General features: G+C 31.2%; 1 protein-coding gene across 1 annotated transcript in view; it reads right to left on the bottom strand.

The window, feature by feature from the left end:
- LOC116777845 (cell adhesion molecule Dscam2-like) overlaps nt 1-21,707 on the bottom strand; it is a 115,910-nt gene that overhangs the window by 9,430 nt on the left and 84,773 nt on the right. Inside the window, exons 7-16 of the mRNA XM_032671598.2 lie at nt 10,682-10,904; nt 4,937-5,183; nt 4,574-4,727; nt 4,113-4,264; nt 3,602-3,692; nt 2,701-2,873; nt 2,336-2,481; nt 1,994-2,129; nt 744-863; nt 367-543 (exon numbers count right to left, since the gene is read on the bottom strand). Of these exons, the coding sequence (XP_032527489.2) occupies nt 367-543; nt 744-863; nt 1,994-2,129; nt 2,336-2,481; nt 2,701-2,873; nt 3,602-3,692; nt 4,113-4,264; nt 4,574-4,727; nt 4,937-5,183; nt 10,682-10,904 (1,619 nt within the window). The remainder of the gene's footprint in view (nt 1-366; nt 544-743; nt 864-1,993; nt 2,130-2,335; nt 2,482-2,700; nt 2,874-3,601; nt 3,693-4,112; nt 4,265-4,573; nt 4,728-4,936; nt 5,184-10,681; nt 10,905-21,707) is intronic.

The raw sequence follows: 21,707 nt of genomic DNA, 5'->3' as shown, positions 1-21,707 counted from the left end.
AACATTAAATTTAATGTCCTATATTTAATAAGCTCTCAAAACCTAATTTATATTTAAGTTTGTTTTGAGTAATTGTATATAAAAAAATGTTTTATTCTATTTCCTAATTTTTTTAAGTTCAAGATAAAAAAGGGACATTATCATCGCCGTTCATTTGTATGATGTTTGTTATCTTATTTCTTTAATTTAGAAATTTATCTAAATAAGAAAAAAAAACATCAAAATATGTTTAAAAAAAAAAGGTGTAATTGAGTAAAAAATAAATTCTATCAAATAAAAATAAATACTGTGAAGATAGATCTTATCTGGTAGGCTCACATCGCTTTTGTTTTATTCCTCTACGGAAGCTCATGAATATTAACATACCATTAATAGCCACAAATATAGTTTTGGACAGCGGAGTTCCAACTCCGTTTTCAGCTTTGCACATATAGTAACCCTCATCGTACGGCAAGGCTGCTTCAATCCAGAGAGTGCCGTTCGAGAGAAACTGAAACCTCCCTCCTAGGTTGATGATTGGAACAAAGTCTGATGCAGAACCAGCTAGAATTTTAATAAACACCTTCGCTACCAAGTATTCATAGAAAACAAACATTGGAAAATAAAAAGTTCGTCTTTAAAAATTATATTTGCTCTTATATAAATTGCTTTGTGTAGTTAAAACGTTTATTAGCCACTTAACAATTAAGTCACTTTAATAGTTCATGAATATGTTTATTGAATTTTCTATAACAGTACTTCACCTCTTTGTTTAAGCCACGTAGTATGTGGTGCGGGTGATCCTGTCGTGTGGCAGTGCAACGCTAGCTGCTCTCCAGCCAATACAGCTGCGTCCATGGGCTCGCGGAGCCATTTGGGAGAAACTGTAGGAGAAGTAGACTCAATTTATTACCGCAGAACTAGTTTTGTACAGATATTCTAAGAGACTGGGTCTCATACCTAGATTTATAGTTAATGGTTAAAATACGTGCGCGTATTCATTTGAATGAAAAGGTTAAATTATAATTTTCTATGAACAAAACAGAATGTTTTCAATTCAATATTTATTATTAAACTAATTAAGTTCAAAAGTTAAGAAAACAGTCGAATTTTACGTATTTCCTCAATAACTTAAATTTTGCTTAAGCTTCATTCTGCTTTTATGGCTTTAGGTGGGTAATAGTAGTTTTGAAATATTGAACACTTAAGTTATATGAGTACATTAATATTTATATTGATTCCGTAGACATTACTATCTAAGACTTGGAGGCCATCTCTATCTCTATACTTACACTTTCCAGCAGCATGAAACTTAATATCTAAAAGTATACCAACCTGAACAGTCCGTGTAAAGAAATTACCTATTCATTATAAATAAAACTTAACACTTAGATGTCATTTTAAGTAACATAAAACCATTTATAAAATAACAACAAAACGCACGTCGATCCTGTCACAAAATATTTACATACAATTAATGCATTGTTTATAATCTATTATCAACTAAAACTTAAACTGAACTTTACCCTTTCCGTTAGGCAATCTGAAATCCAATGTCGAGCAAAACAAAAACAAAAAGTCAATTTTGAGGAAAGCAGACAAATTTTAATTATAGAATGTATCTAATTATAACTGCCTGTGTAGGAAATCTCAAAAGGCAAAGTACCCTTCTAAATTCTTAAACAACTGAGTGGTGAAATATAAAACGTTCAAACTTAAATTTGTAATCAAAGTTATTCGGGGTTAATTGTATACTCTCGTTGAAACTTCTGAATCTTGATTGATTCCCGAAGTTTAAACCAATCTAATAACCTCCCAGGAGTGATGGAATTAAATAAATATATCGTTATTTAGTTTCCGAAACTTTGTACAAGGGTTGTGCGAAAGCGTGATCAGTGCAAAATGGAGTGTTCTGGTGCTGAGTACGGCTTCTATCAGATTAGTCGAGGGTCCCGTGACCAATGTGCGGTGCAAGCGTGCGTCTAAGTGCTGGTAGGTGGTGGTAAGAGGTTACCTTTGACCACCAACTCCGCGGTATAGTTAACTTTGGCCGCGCTGTTGGACGCAACACATGTGTACCGACCGCTGTGACGAGCTGAAACCTCTTTGAAAACGAGGTTGCTGAAAAAATCTGCCCCACGTTCTTCCACCTAGCAATTATTGTCGACTGTATTTTTAAATTTGTGGCAGTTTTTCTAAAAACCTTTATATTATCTCTTTTAACATTGAGTCATTTCGATGATCATTATAATACGAAAATACAATATTTTTTAGAATTCATATCAAAAATAACTTAACGTTAAATCGGATGCTTTTCCGAGGTCCAAAAAATATGTATTCTTCAAAAAGAACACACCTGTAGGTCAGCTGGTATGGGCAGATCGTCCTTGAGCCAGGCGAATCGCACAGGCATGTCGCCGGATGCCACGCTACAACTAACTTGGGCTCGCTTGCCTTCTTGCAAGTTGGCGGAGAAGGAGAACGGCTCGATTTCGGGAGGATCTAGAGACCATTAATCATAAATTTTGACGTTTTGCTACGTATATAAATATACCTATCTTCAATGTTCTTAAAGATTATTTTTTAATGAAACTGAAGGTTTTAGTGAACATATTTTTATTACATTTCTCCGATGCTTTAGAATATTTCCTACACATCTTATATGGAGTTTTTGGACCTTATGTAAATAAGTTATATTTCTTCTACAAAACAGATACCCACTGCTGACAATAAGCTGCAGCTCTCGTCTCGCGATTTCCCCATGTGGTCCAACAGCACTACAAGTGTATGCCCCAGCGCTGCTCGCTTCAACGCGTGATATCCTCAGAGCCCCTTCTCCACCCGTACTGCCCTCCCACTCCAGCTGACTTCCGTCGCGTTCCCATCTTACTGAGCTGCAGTAAAAATAATTAATCTAACCCAGTCCTTTATTATGTATATAAGGATCATTGTCATTTTTTTTTTCCTTAACGGCTCTTGAGAGAAAAGATGTTTCTAAAACTACTTATTACCACCTCCTACTAAACAAAATAAATAAAACATTGTACGATGTAAAATAAAGTTAACAGTTTATTTTTTTTTAGAAAATCGACGCGTTAACATAGTAGCGACATGAACATAAGAAATGTGTGATAATATTCAAATTATGTGAAGAGGTTTTTCTATAACCTGTACTAATAAACCTCTTTAGTTTATTAAAACGCTCAATATAAAACGATATTTAAACCTTTACATATATACTATCAGCAAGATAACATAAATTGCTGCTATAAATTTGAAAATACCATTACGAAATCATAATATTTTAAAAATCTAACAAAGAATACGTTTACACCGAAGTCTGACCCAAATCATAAAGATAAGAAATAATGGAAGTAATTACAAAGGCCGGGTCTGTATGAAATAAAATTTGACTCCATAAAATCTTTTACCACTTAGCAGTCTGGAAAAACGTTAAAACTTTGACTACTTTTTAATGTCACAATTTGTAAGATACGAAGAAACGACATAACTTTAGTATGATGGATATACATCATGGAGTTCTATAATAATCAAGGTGAAAAAACATTGAAAATTAAAGTGAATAAAACATACTTTTCTAAAAATAACTCTTTGCACAAACCTAATTGGATAACCAGAGTACGGGCAGTACAGTACCAATTCCCTGCCAGCGACGGCTCTGATCGGGCCTATGGATCGTACGTACGGTGGACCTGAATGAAAAAATAATGAAAGCGAATGGAAAGAAGGGATTTAGATTATTTCTAGAAAAATGCACCTTATTTATTTATTTTCATCAATTTGTTTTATTTAGCTTAACGACTTCCGAAATATGAGTTAATAATTCGATACGTAATATTATTAGAATTTTAAAAGCATTCTCAGTTACGAATAATTAGATTATAAATGAAAAATGAAAAAAATAATAACCCACATATGAGTTAAATCCCATAGACTTCATTGATATTGATATATGGAATTGGATGATTTTAAATATTTTAGAATATGTAATAAGTTAACTTCTCCAAGTTTTATTACATATTAAATAAAAGTGGAGTTGAGGCCTTAAGCTCAAAGCTTGCAATATATATTTTTTGTTTTATTTAGTTAGACATTTTCTCATACTTCCTTACCATAAATATTAAGTCTGGATGTATGCGCTATCTCCCCCAGCGAGTTTGCAGCTCTACAAGTGTAAAGTCCACCGTCTTCAGAGCGCACAGCGGTGATGTTTAAGTAGCTCACCACTTCGTTACTTTTAGTTGCGAACTGCTCAATACTGTACCTGGATTAAAGTTTGTTTACGTGCAATAACTATATATATAGATTTACAATTGCTCTTTGTAGTTATGTAAATATATTATTTATAAATATATTCTATTGGTACTAGTATTATGAAGATATTCTAAATTATTCTGGTATATTTAATATACTGATATTTTAAGTAAATTATTTTTTTTCTCTCCGAGCCATTTCGGCCCAGAAGTAACAATTTTAAAATATAAACACAACAATTTTATAAATTGCAATAAAGTGAAGTGGATAATCATTTAATGTGATCTGTTATTATTACTACTAAATATGTGTCTATTACCTATGTCCCCGTGCCATGGTATTGAGAGGTTGCCCGTCCAGTAACCAGCTAAAATGTGGTGGAGGGGAACCAGCCGCCGAGCACTTGAGGGTTACAACTTGACCGGGTCGCAGCACTTGCTCGATAAACGTGTATTGTAACTCGGGGGCCGTGTCTATGAAGAACACGATTTAAACTAGTAAAGATAGGATATAGAACAATATAATGTAGCATTAATAATAAGTGCCTTGAGATTATCAAACGTATATCTAAATCAAGATAACATTTCAATAATAGCGCCAGACACAAACCTCATTGGTTGACTTCTATACGTCGTCATATAAATCAATACAAATTTTTAAATAGTATTGAAGACAATCTCACCTCCTAACCTCAACTCGGCGCTGGCTTGAGCTGAATCTCTCTCGTTCCTGGCTACACATTGATAGACTCCTTTATCAGCTCGATGGACGGATGTTATAACTAGTTGTTCTCCTCCATTCTGTATTCGCACTCTACCTCCAGCGACGCCAGCCGAGAGAGGTATGCCATTGTGAAGCCACTCCAAGCGGGGTGTTGGCCAGCCAGCCCATGTGCAGTTTATGATAGCCGTACCTCCGCTATTTACTACCTAAATAACAATTAAAATTTCCTTTAAACATATTTTGTAAAAAGTTACCACTTAGACTTAAGTGTGTACATTCTAACTTCTATGATTTTCACGAGTACACATTTATTCTTAGTTAATTAAATCCTTTCATATAGTTTATTAATATGTTTTGGTAGTGAAAATCTTAAAATCATTATTTCAACTAGTGTACGCTCTAAAATGTAAATAAACTGCGTTGGTTTAATTGCTTCGAGATGACAAAAAGGTAGAAAAATTAAAATTCAAGACTAAAAATGTTGAAATGGAACTTTTATCTGTTTTTTTTTTTTGTATTCAGTTACCACAAAATAAGTGAAATGGTAAAATTAAAGGGAGAAAAATGTGAAGAGAAGGTTTATTTCAATGAGTATGTTTTAATTTTAGATATGTTTTTTTTTAAATTTCGTTCATGTATAATAATGTATTTGGATATGAAAGTAATAAAATAAGACGGTCCCGACTCACGAACTGTAAAGTGAATTCACGCAATAGCCAATTGAATAAGTTTATAGCTCCACCCAAGATGTAAAATTTAAATTATTTTGATATGAAAAACATTTACTAAAATGCTATGGACTTATTACACTATTTTATCGAGTTATTGGATCCGAACCAACATTATTTTTCTTGATTGAAGGATAAACGAAAAAATATCTTAGTTATTTAAATTATAATCCTTACTAAATTAAATTTTATCTACCTATGGGGGCAGAGATATTTCAATTTTAAACATCTAAGTTAAATTGGGGATTAGAAAAAAATCGTACTAGTCGAAGCTATTTAGAACAGGGGATGTTGTTAAAACGCTTCCACACATTTACAGTAATATTACGGCATGAATTGGGATTACTTGGCCAAAGAAGTTTTATTATGTGCGACTGCAGTACTTTACCAATATTCAATGGTAGAGATTACGTTATAGACTGAATGCTCCTTCAGCTTGAGACAATATTTCAGCATTACGTAATAAGCCTTCGTCTGTTATATTCTCCATCACACTATTCATTGAGAATCGAACAAATGCGCTCAAATTTTCTAAGACAAAACCCAATCAACCATTTATTGGGATAATCATTAAAGTTACCAAATCTGAACCCGTAAATCGTCGAACTATATTTAACAATACGTGAATTGTAGTTTAATTTTTTTGATTTTATACTTCTTTTTTTGTATTTTCTAAATGCTATATATATATTTCTTTCTACGACCGTGGTTTGTACCGGGCCTTCTTAGGTTTGTATTTTTCCTTTGAATATATTTTCGTTGGACCGCCATTGCTTGGCGGCGAAAAGATTTCTTGCATATTTACTTGAAGAGATTGCTGTTTTGTAAACTGGAACATTTTCTTTCGCCGCTGGTATAGAAACGCGAAGACACTCGTTTCATTTTATACTTTATGGATTTTTGACTAGAAGACTATCAGCTACAAGGAGGTAAACTAAGCCCATAGACAGAAACCTGCAAGACTTTATGTAGCAATTTCAACAACTTATTTTATTTTTTGTTATTCTTTTCCAAGTCACATTTACTGTTTAATAGATTTTTTTTTTATTTAAAATATTACCTACATGAACATACAAAGCAAAATAAAAAAGGATACTCTTCAAAGTCAGAGGGGTTTTAATTAAAACGTCAAACAAGTGCGAATGCAGAGATAGAGCGGAGTGCATGAAATAAAATATTTTTAATTTAAAAGAAAAGCAGTGTGGCGTGGATTTAATTACCATCAACAGTTCTCTGAACATAAAACTATAGCAGGAATCCTCAAAATAGACATACGTAGAGAATTATATACAGCCGTTAAGGGAATTATACAAAAGCTTACAGGGCCATGATAGAAAGTCTGGCTTTGTTTTAATGTAAATCAGGTCATATCTCTTTACAAAAACAATTCTTTTACTGTATTGAATTTTGTATTTCTATACGTAATTTTAATTTAGATAAATAATGGTTTATTCGTGCATTAAATGCTGGTCATATAAATTTGTGTTCACATTAAATTAACCTCGGTGAAAAGGGGTTTTATCTCATTTATTTGTATAGTTTATTGCGGTATTCGTATAAAATATGTTGTTAATTATTTATATATTACTATAATTCGTGTTATTATTAAAACAAATTTTAATAAAATAATACTTATTATAGAAAACTAATTAGATCTAAAAGACATTGTCAAGTTTTTATTTCGAAATCTTTAATAACTTAATGAAGGAGTTATGACTAGTAAATTGTTGTTGTTTCTATTGCAGTAGTTTGGATCTAAATAAAATTATTTAAAACAAATCCAGTAACTGCGGAAGAAGCAAGAGGTCTGAAACAATCTTATTTGCAATTTATAAGGGTAAAGGCTGACGATTCAGGGTTGGGTCCGATTGGCCACGTCACCTTTTTCAATCTTTAACAATCAGGAAGGCTGCTTTGTAAAGGTTATGTAGAAGCCTTTTCTATTAATAATACTTAGAAATAACATTGAAGAAGTAATATCGGATATTGTTGGCTCTTGTGTGTTGATACGTTTGTATGTCTGTACTGAAGAGGCCCCATACCGTGAAGAAGAAACGATTATTACATACAACTGGAGAAATTTTATGTGGACTGGACGTTCTTTACAATGTTTGCTCAATCCAACTTAATCATGTCCACGGACCGGATCCTTCGTAATGGGTTCCGGAAGTCAAGTATCCGCTCGTACGAGAAGTAGGAAGCGGCTAAATGTTGTTATAGTAATAAAATCTCTATATAGGAGTAAATAACAAAGATGTCTTAGAAAAATTATGGTTAGTTCGTCTATACGATCTAGAATTGGAATTGTGTTGTCAGAAAGCTATATTAGTGGTATACTCGATATAATCCTAACCTACATTATATATATCTTTTATTTGACTTCCAAATTACGGTAGGGTCCATAATATTTGATTCTTGTAAATACAGTGCTCCGTCGAGTGTTTGCTTGATTTCGAAATTTCTCACTTTTTCCAATATGAATTACGAACTGTGTTCTGAGGACTATAGTAACATAATAGTCTAATGTTATATTAGGTCATCAGTTATAATTCGAGAACCTTCGTCCATGCACTACCCAAAATAAATACCCATAGTATGAACTATATAAATACTTACCTACATACTTTTATAGAGGATAAAGAAAACATCATGTAACCAAAATGTTAAACAAACATTATCTAATAAAAAAACACTTAAAGAACGAATTACAAACGTATTTTTATATAAAACCATTAATCGATTTTCACAATGACGCAAAAAGAGGGATGTTATAAGTGTTACGTCGATGTCTATGAGTGCGTACGTGTCTGCATGCGTGAGTGTGTGTGTGTGTGTGTGTATCTGTGGCAGCGTAGCTGTTAAAGCTATCAACCGATTTAAATTCATTTTTTTTTCATTTGAAAGTCTGTTTAAGTTTAGGAGTTTTTAACTATGTCCGGTAAATATCGGTCAGTTAAAAGTATCAGATCTTTTTGAAAAATATGGAAGGGATTTTTGGCGTATGGTTACACAATATGTGTGACGTGTGCCTGTATACCCGTTAAGTAAAAATATATGTTTAGGAGTTTTTGTGATGGAGTGTATTAAATTACGTGGACTACATAAATATTGTATACAAGTTACATTTAACCTACAATAACTATAAAATAATGTGAAGATTAAAACGTTAATTAACTAGTATTGTAATAAAATATACTATGATTTTAAAAAGCATCGGATGCGGTCTTAAAAGTTAAGTGTGATTGTCATCAAGATTTCCAAAATGGCAACAATCTTGTGTACCTCTTGGCAAATTCTTTGTCACCTTTCAAAATAGTACACTAGATAGGTCAAATACAGTGTGTGTGTGTATTAACATGTTTGTTTTATTTTCATAAAAATTCAATTCACATGCCCTAAAACGAAGCTGCCACTTCAGTCCGTGTTTGCTTTATCTGCGTTAAGTAAATATGACTGATTTGAAACAACGCGAATTGTACTGAATTGATGTTGTGGTTTGTATTACAAAACTAAACAACGGAAATCAAATTTATTCCGCACTATTTAAAAGACGTCATTCGACCGGTCACGTATTGTGGGTGATTGGGACGTACGTGGAATTCATTGTAATTAAGTATATTTATTTAATAGTATGTCTGATAAACGATTTATATTTTAATAAAAAAAAACTATTTCAATGGCGTATTAATATTAAACATGTAAAACAACTTTTGTTCCAAAAAATATATTAAATTCTTGTCTTTTTATTAATGTATTTTATTTAATTAAAAATAAATTAAAAAAAGTTATTAACTGAATCAACCGAACGGGCGTCCAACAAATAATCAGATTTCTTCTTTTATCTTTTTAATTTTATAAACATCAATATTTCTTGATGGAAGAAAACTATAATTTTTATGCTAGATTTTGTAATTAATCGGTTACATACAAAATATTTATGACACGAAGACAAACCGGTGATAAAATGGTAAAAATGCGAAATATTAGTTGTTTGTAGAAAATTGCAAAAAAAAAACACAGTCTTTTTCTTTTAGTTTCCTCTTAAAGAACTGTTCAAAAAATAAATTAAGAAAAAAGATTGAATATAAAAACCAAATCAATCAAAATCGATCTCAGCAAAGTAACGGAAATTTCATTTTAAAATGAGAAATATTAATTTCATAAATATATTCACCGTTAATTACTTTTTATTTTTATAACAAAAAAATTTGAAGTTTGTAATCTTAAAATGAACTCTTCTTAAGCTGAGTGGTCACTCAGGAGAAACTATAATTTATATCCTACAACTTTGTGACTTTCAAACTATCTCACTTTATTAATTAAGTACTGATCATGGTAAAGTGGTAGCTGTGATCAAGTGACTACAGCTCGACCATCGGCCGGCTCGACCGAGAAAGTACGATCCTCTCACAGAAGATTTACGTGAAGTAGTCTTTAGTGGCTGCGTTTCGTCCGATGAATGAGCGAGCCGGTAGCCTTTTCCCCGTTCCCCGTAACCTTTTCCTGTCATTTCCTTATTCCCACCCCTCCCTTTTCCTCAAAAACCAAGAGTGGCAAAGCATACCCAACATCTATGTTATGGATGTTAATGACGACGGTCACTACTAGCCATCAAGTAGGCCGTCTGTTCGTTTGTCACCTTTCACTTTAAAAAAAACAATGTCTCAGACAATCAGTGGGCAATCGAATTTCTCAATAATCAAAATTTATATGGTAGCTAAATAGTGGTTCCATCTATAGATCCCGCAAAATACAACTATTTTGACTTCAGACCATAAAATTCATTACCGATTATATACATACATGGGAAATAATAGCACATACATAATATGTTATTCCGATGTCTAAAGTATATTATTGAAATCTTTAATAAAAACCGCAATTTACTTTTTGTGTGAAAGCGCATAAACATCCAAACAGCCTAACAACAATTCGTTTTTATTTTATTGTTAGGATGATAAAAACAAGTGGCATACTTGTGTATGGGGTTGGGCGTGTATTGTGAGATGCGCTCGTAGCGACAGATGGAGTCGCAGCGTCACATGGCCATGAGCGTTCGCTGCCCGACACGCCCAGCGGCCGTCGTCCGTCAGTTCAGCTCGTCTGATAGCCAACGCATCCGACGTCATGCTGTACCGTCCCCCGCCCTCACCCTCACGTATCTCACGAAGTACTCCACCTCCCGTTTCACGATACCATCTGTTGAAAGTTTACGAGTTAATATTATATGTATATGTACTTAAATTACAATATGTTTAGGTCAATTGGCACTCTCAATGTTTTCTACGCTTAATACCATGTCGTTAATATCATAATTCTTGATAATTATTTTTCTAATAATAAATACCACAACATGAGATCGTTGTATTACTGGATGTGTATTCTTAACGACTTGATTAAATGTTTGTGTATGCGTGGAGGCATTGGGATTATTAAGCTCTAACGGTTGCTAGGCGACGTCACGGCTCGGTCATTAGCAACCACAACAACGAATACTGAGAAATAAAATAAAAAATATCATTACCCGCTTACAGTAAATGGTTCGTTACTGCACATAACTATAAAAAAACATTTTGAGATCTTATATTTGTTTTCTTATGTAACTCGAACAATTTAGCTTATTCAATATTATTCAGGAAATAAGAACTCTTTATGAATAATTTTATATTACCAAAAGAAAAATTTGTGTTCCAAATAAACGATGTTAATGTAACATAAAAAACAAAATTATATTCTAGTTGAAATATTTAATGAAGATTACGGCTTGTTACACTTCATTACTGCTAAATACTTGAATATGAAACTTCATAATGAGATCTAACTTTCGCGAGTTTTGATTTAAATGAAACTAATATTTTTCGGATTACTCCGAGTATATTATTATTTTAAACTTTGCAACAACCGTGATCACGAGCAGACGAGATGTCAATGACATTCACTAATGAAAATACGTATTAGTAATCCGGAGAATATTAGTTTCATTTATATATCAAATTTTATTTGCTTCTTCTACCGTCTAATTGAAAAATTTATTTGTTCGTTTTTAACTTATATCAATGAAGTCATGACTATTTGATGTAAGTGAAATTCTCAGTCGGTCGTAACATTTACAATTCGCAAATATCACCGTCCGCGACGCGTTCAGAATATCAAACTGTGAGGGCAGCGCGGAATTGGTTATACCACCTAATAAAAACTTCCTCGGTCATAAAACGTTGTTAACTGAAGGGGAAAAACATCTCAAGGAAACCGATGTACAGCACTGTGTATATTAAAGAGCCTCGGTTATGATAACGTAAAAAACAGGATGCTATAAAATAAATGATGAAACAGAAACGAGTAAGATGTATAGATGTATACAAGCTTCATGTATACTTGGAATCAATCGCGTTACGTAATTATATAAAGGGATAACGTTCACACCAATAAATAAATATCAATGAAACAACTTTTATTTTAATTTGATTCTTCACACAATATAAACGTTTATAAATCTGACGATTGAAATACAATATATATATAAAAAAAAAAATCTTAAAATTTTCACAAATGTGAATAAAAACGAAAAATAGTTATCTATCGTAGGACAAAAATTTGTAAATGTATCCGTAAGTTATATAATAATGTATTCAGATTACAAACCTACTGAAAAAAAAATTTTCAATAAACTAAAAAAGTAAAAAAAAGGCTCCAAGACATATATATTTTAAATTTAAACAGTTTTTTTTTATTTTCTTTCCTTTAAATTTTTGGTAATAAAGATTCAGATACAGAATAACAGAGCTAGTAGTTCAGACGGAGATATCAAAATCCAGCCTCCGCAGTCTCAGTGTATCTAGAGTACTCTTCATATCTTTAGGACAGATCTAAGTTTAATGTTTTATTCCTGTATTGAAATAACACCCGATCATTATCCATAATAGCGGCAAATTATGTGTCAGTTAAATGTGGTTTCAACGTATGTATTTTTATGTTTGTTGTTGTGGTTTCCTTGTAAATTATATTTTAATTAGATTGCATATTAAAATTTTACAAAAACAAAATTCTTAAATTGAGTGCAAACAATTTGACAGATATAGTTGAGATCATATCGCGCCACATACTTAACGAAAATGTATTTTTCGTCGTATTAAGTGCTACGAATGGACGAATGCTATGTAGTCTGTATATACATTTTCAAAGATAAGGTATAAAGTTGATAGATCTATCAAATATATACTTCAGTTATAACCAGTAACATAACTGTAGATAAAATTGAACGAAAAAGGTTAAAAGAAAGTTACTAAAATCAGGAAAAAAGATAATGTTTTGTTTTACGTCGTCGATTAGAGCAAGCCCTAAAGGCAGCACTCAGCGACGTGACGGTTCCAGCCAGCCTCGGGCTGATGAACGACCAATAACAACAACCTGCTCTTTCTTATTTTCCTGATGTTAAATAATATTTATTACACTTATAAAATGTAATATAACTCTTGCAATCATTATATAACATTATAGGTTATAGATTTGTAAGTTATGAGATCACGTGACAAACTTAGTAAAATGAAGAAACTCGATTAACGAACGTGTTTAAATGTGTATTTTATATCTGTTCAGAGCGGTCTACATGAATCTATAGAAATCACTTGATATTGCCTCGTTTAAATCTGTTTGTTAATAAAGTAAACATCTAAATAGTTAAAAAGTTTCCAACAAATTGTTGAAGCACTTCGGGTCATGGTAACTTCGATCTGTCGATTACTGAAGTTCAAACCATGACATCTTAGATGTTGTTTATAAATTTTGCTTTGGTTTTGTGTTATTGTAATATGAGTTTTGTATTCTTCTATAATAATTTTTAAACGTTCTTTATTGAATAACATAATAGTTTTTATTTGCTTTAAAAAAATTTGCTCTGGTAAAAAAAATATAAGCGGAATCTTGAACATTCTGATATTATTGTATATCTCGGTGGCTCTATAGAAGTGATAAGTAAATTTATTTTAAATTTATCTAATGGAAAACCGGCGTTATGCTCCATCTGAATCTAAACACAAAGCTATCGTAAGGATCGTGGCGAGCGGAGTTCCTACTTTACCTTTATTTACTAAACCGACGAAATCTTAGCATCGAGTAAATTATTAAAGCGAACGCCGTTATTTTTGTTGAAGTGTTCGATAGGAATCGGTCAAGTGTATTCACTACACGGAAATGACTTACGTTATACGTAGAGAGGAGGTCTCGTGTTTACTCTATCCTCTATGATGGAAAAACTACCGAGAAATGTTGTATTGGTAATATATTTCCTATGTATATTCATGTTCATGTTTTTCTATGAAGTTTGTATACTTTAACATATATATGTATTTATGAGTTACATTAGTTGAGGCTTATATACTTAGTGGTTCTTTTAATTCAATAGAGTAAGGGGCCCTTGAAACTTGAGATATGAAAAAATAACTTGAGTAATTGGGTTTATATGACGGAAAAATTATAGCGTAGGAAGTTTTTATTTTTATTTTGAATATTATTGATTATTTTATAATATATTCATAAAATAAAATTGTGCCTTTTTCAATGAATAATATTAAAAGTTCTGCTCTCAGACATCAAAACTTAGCGAAACTAAACTCTTTAATAATAATCATGATTAGTCAGTTAGAAAACTTATACCTGTCTCTTAAATTTTTTGCTAAAAAACATATGCGGGATGTATAAGGATGGAGAATTTGAGAAATTTGCTACAGATATAGTTGGACCTGTAAATAATTATGTTTTGAAAGAGATAGTAGCATTCGAAAAAAAAGCCATAATTGACTTAAAAAAAGAATTGTAATAATATTAAGTGTTGTTAGAAACGTTTTTTTATTAATGTAATATGTCTAATGAGATCTAAGATTTTCGCGAGTATTCATTTAAATAAAACTAGTATTATTCGGATTTACTACGCGGATTTCATTATTTAAAAACTACATAATCCCGACGTTTCCTCGTCTGCCCGTGATCACGGTTGCTGCAAAGTAACCGAAACGTCGGGATTATGTAGTTTTTAAATAATAAAATCCGCGTAGTAAATCCGAATAATACTAGTTTTATTTTAATGTAATATGTCTAGTTGAAAAAAAAAATACAACAAAGAGTACAGCCAGTTGCGAGACACGCTAATGTGCTTTAGAGAACCTAATTTAATCATTTTCTTAGCCAAAGTTATTTAATATTTCCTGAGTCCCCCTATAACCAGCTTACATGCGCTGACGTTAACGTTACCTTTGAGGAGAAAAGGTTTATTTTATTAGTTACGGAAACGAATTTTGCTCTAATTGTTATTACTTACAGTGGTTTTTGGTACATTAGCCGGTTCTTATATCTTTTTATATCTCTTGAAGGAAAAAGAAAAACAATCACGTCTAAAGTAAAAGGTGAAAGCTTAGCAGTGGTCAGCTACTACATCTCGAACAGGGACCGGCTCAACCAGAGAGTACCACCCTCTCACAGAAGGTCAGCGTGAAATAGCCTTTAATGGCTGCGTTTCGTCCGATGACTGAGATGGGCGGTTGCCCTTTCCCTTTTCCCATCCTTTCCTACCCTTTTCATTTTCCCACCCTTTCCTCGCCCTCTTCCACAATCAAGATTGGCAACGCATCCGCAACATGCCTTATGTTGCAGATGTCTATGGGCGACAGTGACTACATCCTATCAAGTAGGCAGTCTGCCCCTTCGCCACCTCTGATCAAAAAAAGGAAATATTCACTGTTGACTTTAACTATCTATGACCTTAAAGGTGGTGTAAATGTGTCCCCATGGGTTTTGATTTAATAAAGAAATGCACATTACACTTTTAAAAGACGCCATATTATATACGCTCTTTCGAAAATATTACTTTCATACCTATTGAAAATTGAGCTCCAACTATAAACACTTACAAGAAAAATATCTTGTATGACAAAACATTGCTGATCACACTATATCTATCATCACTCAGATTATTGCATATTGTCAACAAAAAGTACAAGTCACTTTGGATGCTTAAGGGTTCAATACTCCTTAAGGGGAGACAGAGTACAGATCAGTAAAATACTCTATGTTGGGAGGAATCTAGTTTAGAAATACAATCTATACGTATTGCTTATAAAGGTTGTCATATATAGAGTACAATTTTTAGTATTACATTGATTAATTCATATACAATAAATGTATTGTGTGAGTTATATTATATGGGGTTTAATAAACAAAAAAAATAGAGTGAAAAAGAACGTATGACTATTTATTGAAATTATATATCCTAAAATATTTGTTGTTATTAAAATAGTAGTTTGGTTTGTTTTCTTAAACAATATTTTTTTGCAGAGATGTTTTAAAGTAACATTTATACAATGTTACAACTTAAACCAAATACGTATAAATCAACAATGCGATCTTGAAGTGGTTCAGAATTTACCCAGAATACATCTTGTGGTAATTTATCTTAGTAACTAAACATTAATATAATAAATAAAGTATACAGATACAATAAATAATATAATATAGAAAAATGCTCCGAATAACATAGTGATGTTTCAACAAACAAATGTTCATTCGATTAATTCATGTAGTTTGTATCATATCATTTTGTGCTTAGTAAATACTTATGTTCAAAGATATAATAAGCATTTTGACTATCTTGAAAAAAAAAACAGAAATAAAATATTTACTGATTGATATGATAGAATAAATTTGTAGTAGTTTTATACACAATAATAGTAAGTTGGTAATTTAATGTGAAAGTACAAAGAATATCTTAAAAAAAAATCAACAACCCATTTGTAAAACACTTACCGTCCTGTTTGTTGTTACTATTATTTCTAAGTTTAAAAGCTCAGAAACATAAAACTGTAAGTGATGTTATAAGTGGGTAATGCAAGTTTGTTTTAAAGTTTTATGCTCTTAAATTATTGGGACTGCGGAGTGAAATAAATATGATGACACATCTCATAAACATAGTCACCGTATATTCGAGATTTGTTATTAAATGATTGAGGTATTAGCGTTTATATTTTATTAATTAGAATATCGTTTGTATTGTATTCTTTTACTTATCAACCGCCAGTGTCCAGGAATGTGTCATCTTTGTTCCTTATTAATGGCGTCAATGAGAATAATCTCAGTTGTTTATGGATAATGTTTGGAAAAGGTTTATCTGAACACCGATATTTTCAAAGTCATTTGTCATAAAGCTCCGTAAATAGACATAGACATTATTTTTTTCATATTTTGTGATTACTTCCATCTCGTCCGCGCGTGATCACGGTTCCAGTAAAGTAACCGAAACGTCGGGTACATTGCAAAATAAAATAATAAATGCCTTTATTATATATAATACTAATTTTATTTCAACATGAACTCGGGCATATCTGAGAAATTATAACTAAATGTTCTATATTCGTTTCTTTTTACGGTTTTCAAAGTACCACAAAAAAATAATAATATACTGAATCAATTTGTTAATGGGCCTTTAAACATGTTTTCTGAATAGATTTTTAAAAAGCTGCTGAAATATATATAAATGTCTTTTGGTAAAGATTCGGTTTTCGGAACTTGTCAATTTTCGTGACCCTGAGAAGAGCATCAGTCAACTGTCACTAAAGATAGCATCATTTATTTGGTGAAATGATATTAGGAGAACGTTTTGTGATCAGAGCAAGTTTTTTCAAAGCGGAAGGTGAAATGATATGAATGTTAATAAAAAGGTTAGAAAAGTCAAGAGACGAAGTATGCTGTCGAGTGCCGTGGATCCCCCCGAGGCTACATTCAGTGACGCGTCACTCTCACGCGGTCGGTAAGTGAAAAGCTATCGGAAATTTAACATAGACTGTCTTTTATCTGTACGACGGATCAAACTATTATATGCGTCGCAAATAGATGCTCGATACTCGTAATTTCACCATATATGCGTATTCTTGTTGTAGACATTGTAAGCAAGACAAATCACCAAAATAAAAATGTATCAATAAATTATTTCTTGATTTGTAAAATATACGTCCCATGCAATTAAAGATATTTTTGGGAATCGGAACAATATTTAATATGTTTTAACCAAAAAACCTGAAATCCGTTATGAAATATACAGCTAAAAACAAAAATTTATAGATTTGAGTTTGGTTTAGACATTATTGCCTGCATATTTAAAATGAATAATTGTTAACTTTATAAAATATTTTGTCAAAATTAAAACAATTTTTGACTAATATCATATCGTATCATAGAAACGAGCAATCGCAACAACATGTTATTCCATATATAAAGAGGATAAATTTTGATTAAGGAAGTATGTTTCTTGTGCGAATTTACATATTATATCAGTGTCCGTATGTGCTCTATTACTGTTGAACTTATCCTCAAGTCCCTCACCTTCGTTAAACAAGACGGTTAAAAATTATGAACTTAATGATGAATAAGCAAATAGATAAACAATTTTTTTACAAAACTGACGCATATGTCGTCTAAAATATATACATTAAGAGTATTTTATAAGATACTATGTATTGTAAGGCACTAGAAATCATAAATTTACTTGTTATACCTAATTATATTATTGTATATAAATTTCAGAAACTCACCATATCATTTGTAAAATATTATATCTCACGCAATCAACTACAATGTAAGTCCGCAATTTCAACGTTGTTCTTATTATATTTTAATATATCTCTTTTAACCAATTCATGACAACAATATTACCTTTTAGGCATCGTCATAAAAATTTAAATGAAATTAGTATTATTCGGATATACTAGGCGGATTTTATTGTTTAAAAAACTACATAATCCCGACGTTTCGCTTACTTTGCAGCAACCGTGATCACGGGCAGACAAGATATATAAAAATAAAAATATTGATATAGTATTAAAAGACATCATATAAAAATATTGATGAAAAATATATCAAAGTTTTCTAATGGAAAAGACGTTTAGAGTTAAATACCCAGTTTTGTATCTGTGACAAAAAGCCCTCGTTTTATTGACTCTGTTATTGAGTTTCTCTATATTTGTTAGACTATAACTAATATGAATTAATTACTAGAACATTTTAACAACATTCATAAGTAATGAATAATAAAAGTAACAAAAACCTTACATCTATTTCAATCGTAAAATACTCGACTAATAATTAAAATATTACAATTTAAGACGGTCTTTGCCCTTTTTTGTTCGCATATTTCAATTTCTAAATTTTAATTTTTAACAAGTATGCCAGTCATAACAGACAATAGGTCGAGGACTTTGCTAACGATAATGAACAGTTTAATAATTAGTAGAGAAGACATGTGTAATTTCAAATATCAGGGCTTAGGTTGTTTGATATTGTATATATATGTATATGTCATAACATTTATTAACAAGATTTGTGGTAAGACAAGAACATGAACTTCATAGAACGGTTGGAAAAATAGTTAATTTTTGTTGTAATGCAACACTGTGCACTGTGTTATGATTTTACATGTAGTTTCAACACGTTCCACATAGTTTGATATCAGAAAAACTTAATAAATTATAAACGATCATTTCAAACAGGTCGTTAGTAGACTATGATAAAATTATTTGAAATATAAACTATAAAATGTTTTTAAAGGGAACGAAATTCGACAAAAAAATATCAACCTAACCCCTTCAGCTGTGGTATATTAGCAGCAGTAGTGGCAGTAACTTTTTTCAGTTAACAACGTTTTATGACCGAGGAAGTTTTTATTAGGTGGTATAACCAATTCCGCGCTGCCCTCACAGTTTGATATTCTGAACGCGTCGCGGACGGTGATATTTGCGAATTGTAAATATTACGACCGACTGAGAATTTCACTTACATCAAATAGTCATGACTTCATTATTTTATTAAAAATAGATATTGTGATAAAATTATTACATTTTATCTATTTAATCTCATTAGAATACAATGTTTTAAAAACAATTCGATTTAAAAAATAATCTTATTTGATGCATAAACTGTGAAGAACAAAATGTCACTGTAAAAAGTTTTTTAAACTCTAAGCTTCGTCTACTTTGTATCTGATGTGACATTCTATGAACATTTATGAAGCCTCAACCGACTTGTTCTCTGGAAAATTTCTTTCCGAAGTTTAATTTAATCCTCTTCGTCGTACCCGATCTAAAGGTATTGGTTCAAGAAATGTGTTCGCATACGAAAACTACACTTTAGAGTATTCTATTAATTGTGTGTTGATTTGTTCTTTACCATCATCACGATATTATATTCTTCTAACGCCAAATTATTACCTAAATTAATCTAGACGTAAGATTACATTCACTTAACGGGATACGTTACTACAAATATAAAATATACGGCGCAGCTTTATAAGCCATTACAAAATATCCATTTTCATAATCCATAAATGTATTTTGAAAGACGGAGACGTTTCGTTACGTCTTTGAACTTTATACAACACTTCCATAAAGCTTTTTTTTTCAATAATTATATGTTTAATGATGAAAATGCATGGGCATAATAAAATAACAAAATAAATAACTAATATGCACGTGCATATCTTGTTATGTACCATGATTTCCGCTACTTTTTCAATCTTCCTTAATTTAACATTTTTGCATCACCTCTGGATTTGTTTATAGACTACATCTACACCTACCACATCATATTCCTTTTTTCAAGTCGTTTCGTTATTGATGGAAAGTTCCTTATTATTTTATTAGGTCAATTTACCAAAATCATAAAAGATTAAAATTGTAATTTTTGTCTTGTAAAATATGCATCTGTCAATAATGTCAGCGTTGTAGTGATTGATAGTTATTAATTATGCTCTAAGATTTTAGAAATTAGAAAATAACACAATAATTTTTATTTATTTACAATTAAATCTCTTCCATTAATAATTATTTACATGTAATGAGGGATTTCAGAGTTAATATCAAATTACAACAAACGATAAAATACTGTCACATAATTGTTTTGTACGTGTGATTTAATTTAGCTTTAAATCATATGAAGTGCTTTTGTATTAATTATATTTACATAAAAATAATTTAATAAATGATAAAATTAATTTGATGACACGGCCATTGGGAACACGTTATTAATTATCTGTACACACATAACTATTGAATTATATTCAAAATACACAGAAATGTTATTATTTGATTTAATTATCAAGTTTTTTTTTTAAACTAAAAGTTCAATATATAATAATAAGTAATTGTTAGATCTAAAAAATTGAAATACATGAAATAGTCAGAATATACCATAGAAAATGTTGCGACACGAACAGGAGATAGACGTAACTGAATTAGAAAAAAACAAATTGTAAATAGAGTTAATTATAATAATTATATTGTTAAGGTTAAATTTATAAAACTGAAGCTAGAAATAAGATTTATATAAAAAAAAATTTTTGATATAGAATTAAGTGAAATAGTCGTCATTAAATCTTTATTGTCGGTGATCCCACTTCACTCGAGTAGAGTCGGGCATTTATCTATATATTTAATTTAAATATGCGGTCAAATAGTAAAACTAAATTTTAAAATTCATCGACAACACTATTCGAATATATGCAGGAACTAGGAACTGAACACTGTTTACAGACTCGGATTCCTGTTTGTGTTCAGAGACATACGTTTATATACACGTACAGTTAGCATTAAGAAAATATTAAAATCAATAGTTGAGTGATGTCCCAAAATATATACCTCTTAAGAAGACTCAATGCCATTCGTTTCTCTTATTTCAACTCGACTTACAACATTGTAAGGATATATACAAATATATACTTTCAACAATAATCCCTTTATTAACTTCCAAGACCGTTCTTTACTATTTTGTACTATTCATTATGAGTATTATAGTACACTGATATCTCTCAGACGTCATTATAAATATGAGAGGCTTGAGGGTAAGTTCAACAATAATAGAAGACATACGAAAACTGATATAATATGTAACATCGCACAAGAAACACACTTCCGTAATCAAAATTGATCCTCTTTATATATGGAATAGCATAGTCATAACCAGCTCACA

This window comes from Danaus plexippus, chromosome 6, assembly GCF_018135715.1.
Source record: "Danaus plexippus chromosome 6, MEX_DaPlex, whole genome shotgun sequence".
In the NCBI taxonomy this organism is placed as follows: domain Eukaryota; kingdom Metazoa; phylum Arthropoda; class Insecta; order Lepidoptera; family Nymphalidae; genus Danaus; species Danaus plexippus.
Note: the sequence above shows the minus strand (reverse complement) of the source record. Positions and strands in the feature narration are given on the sequence as shown.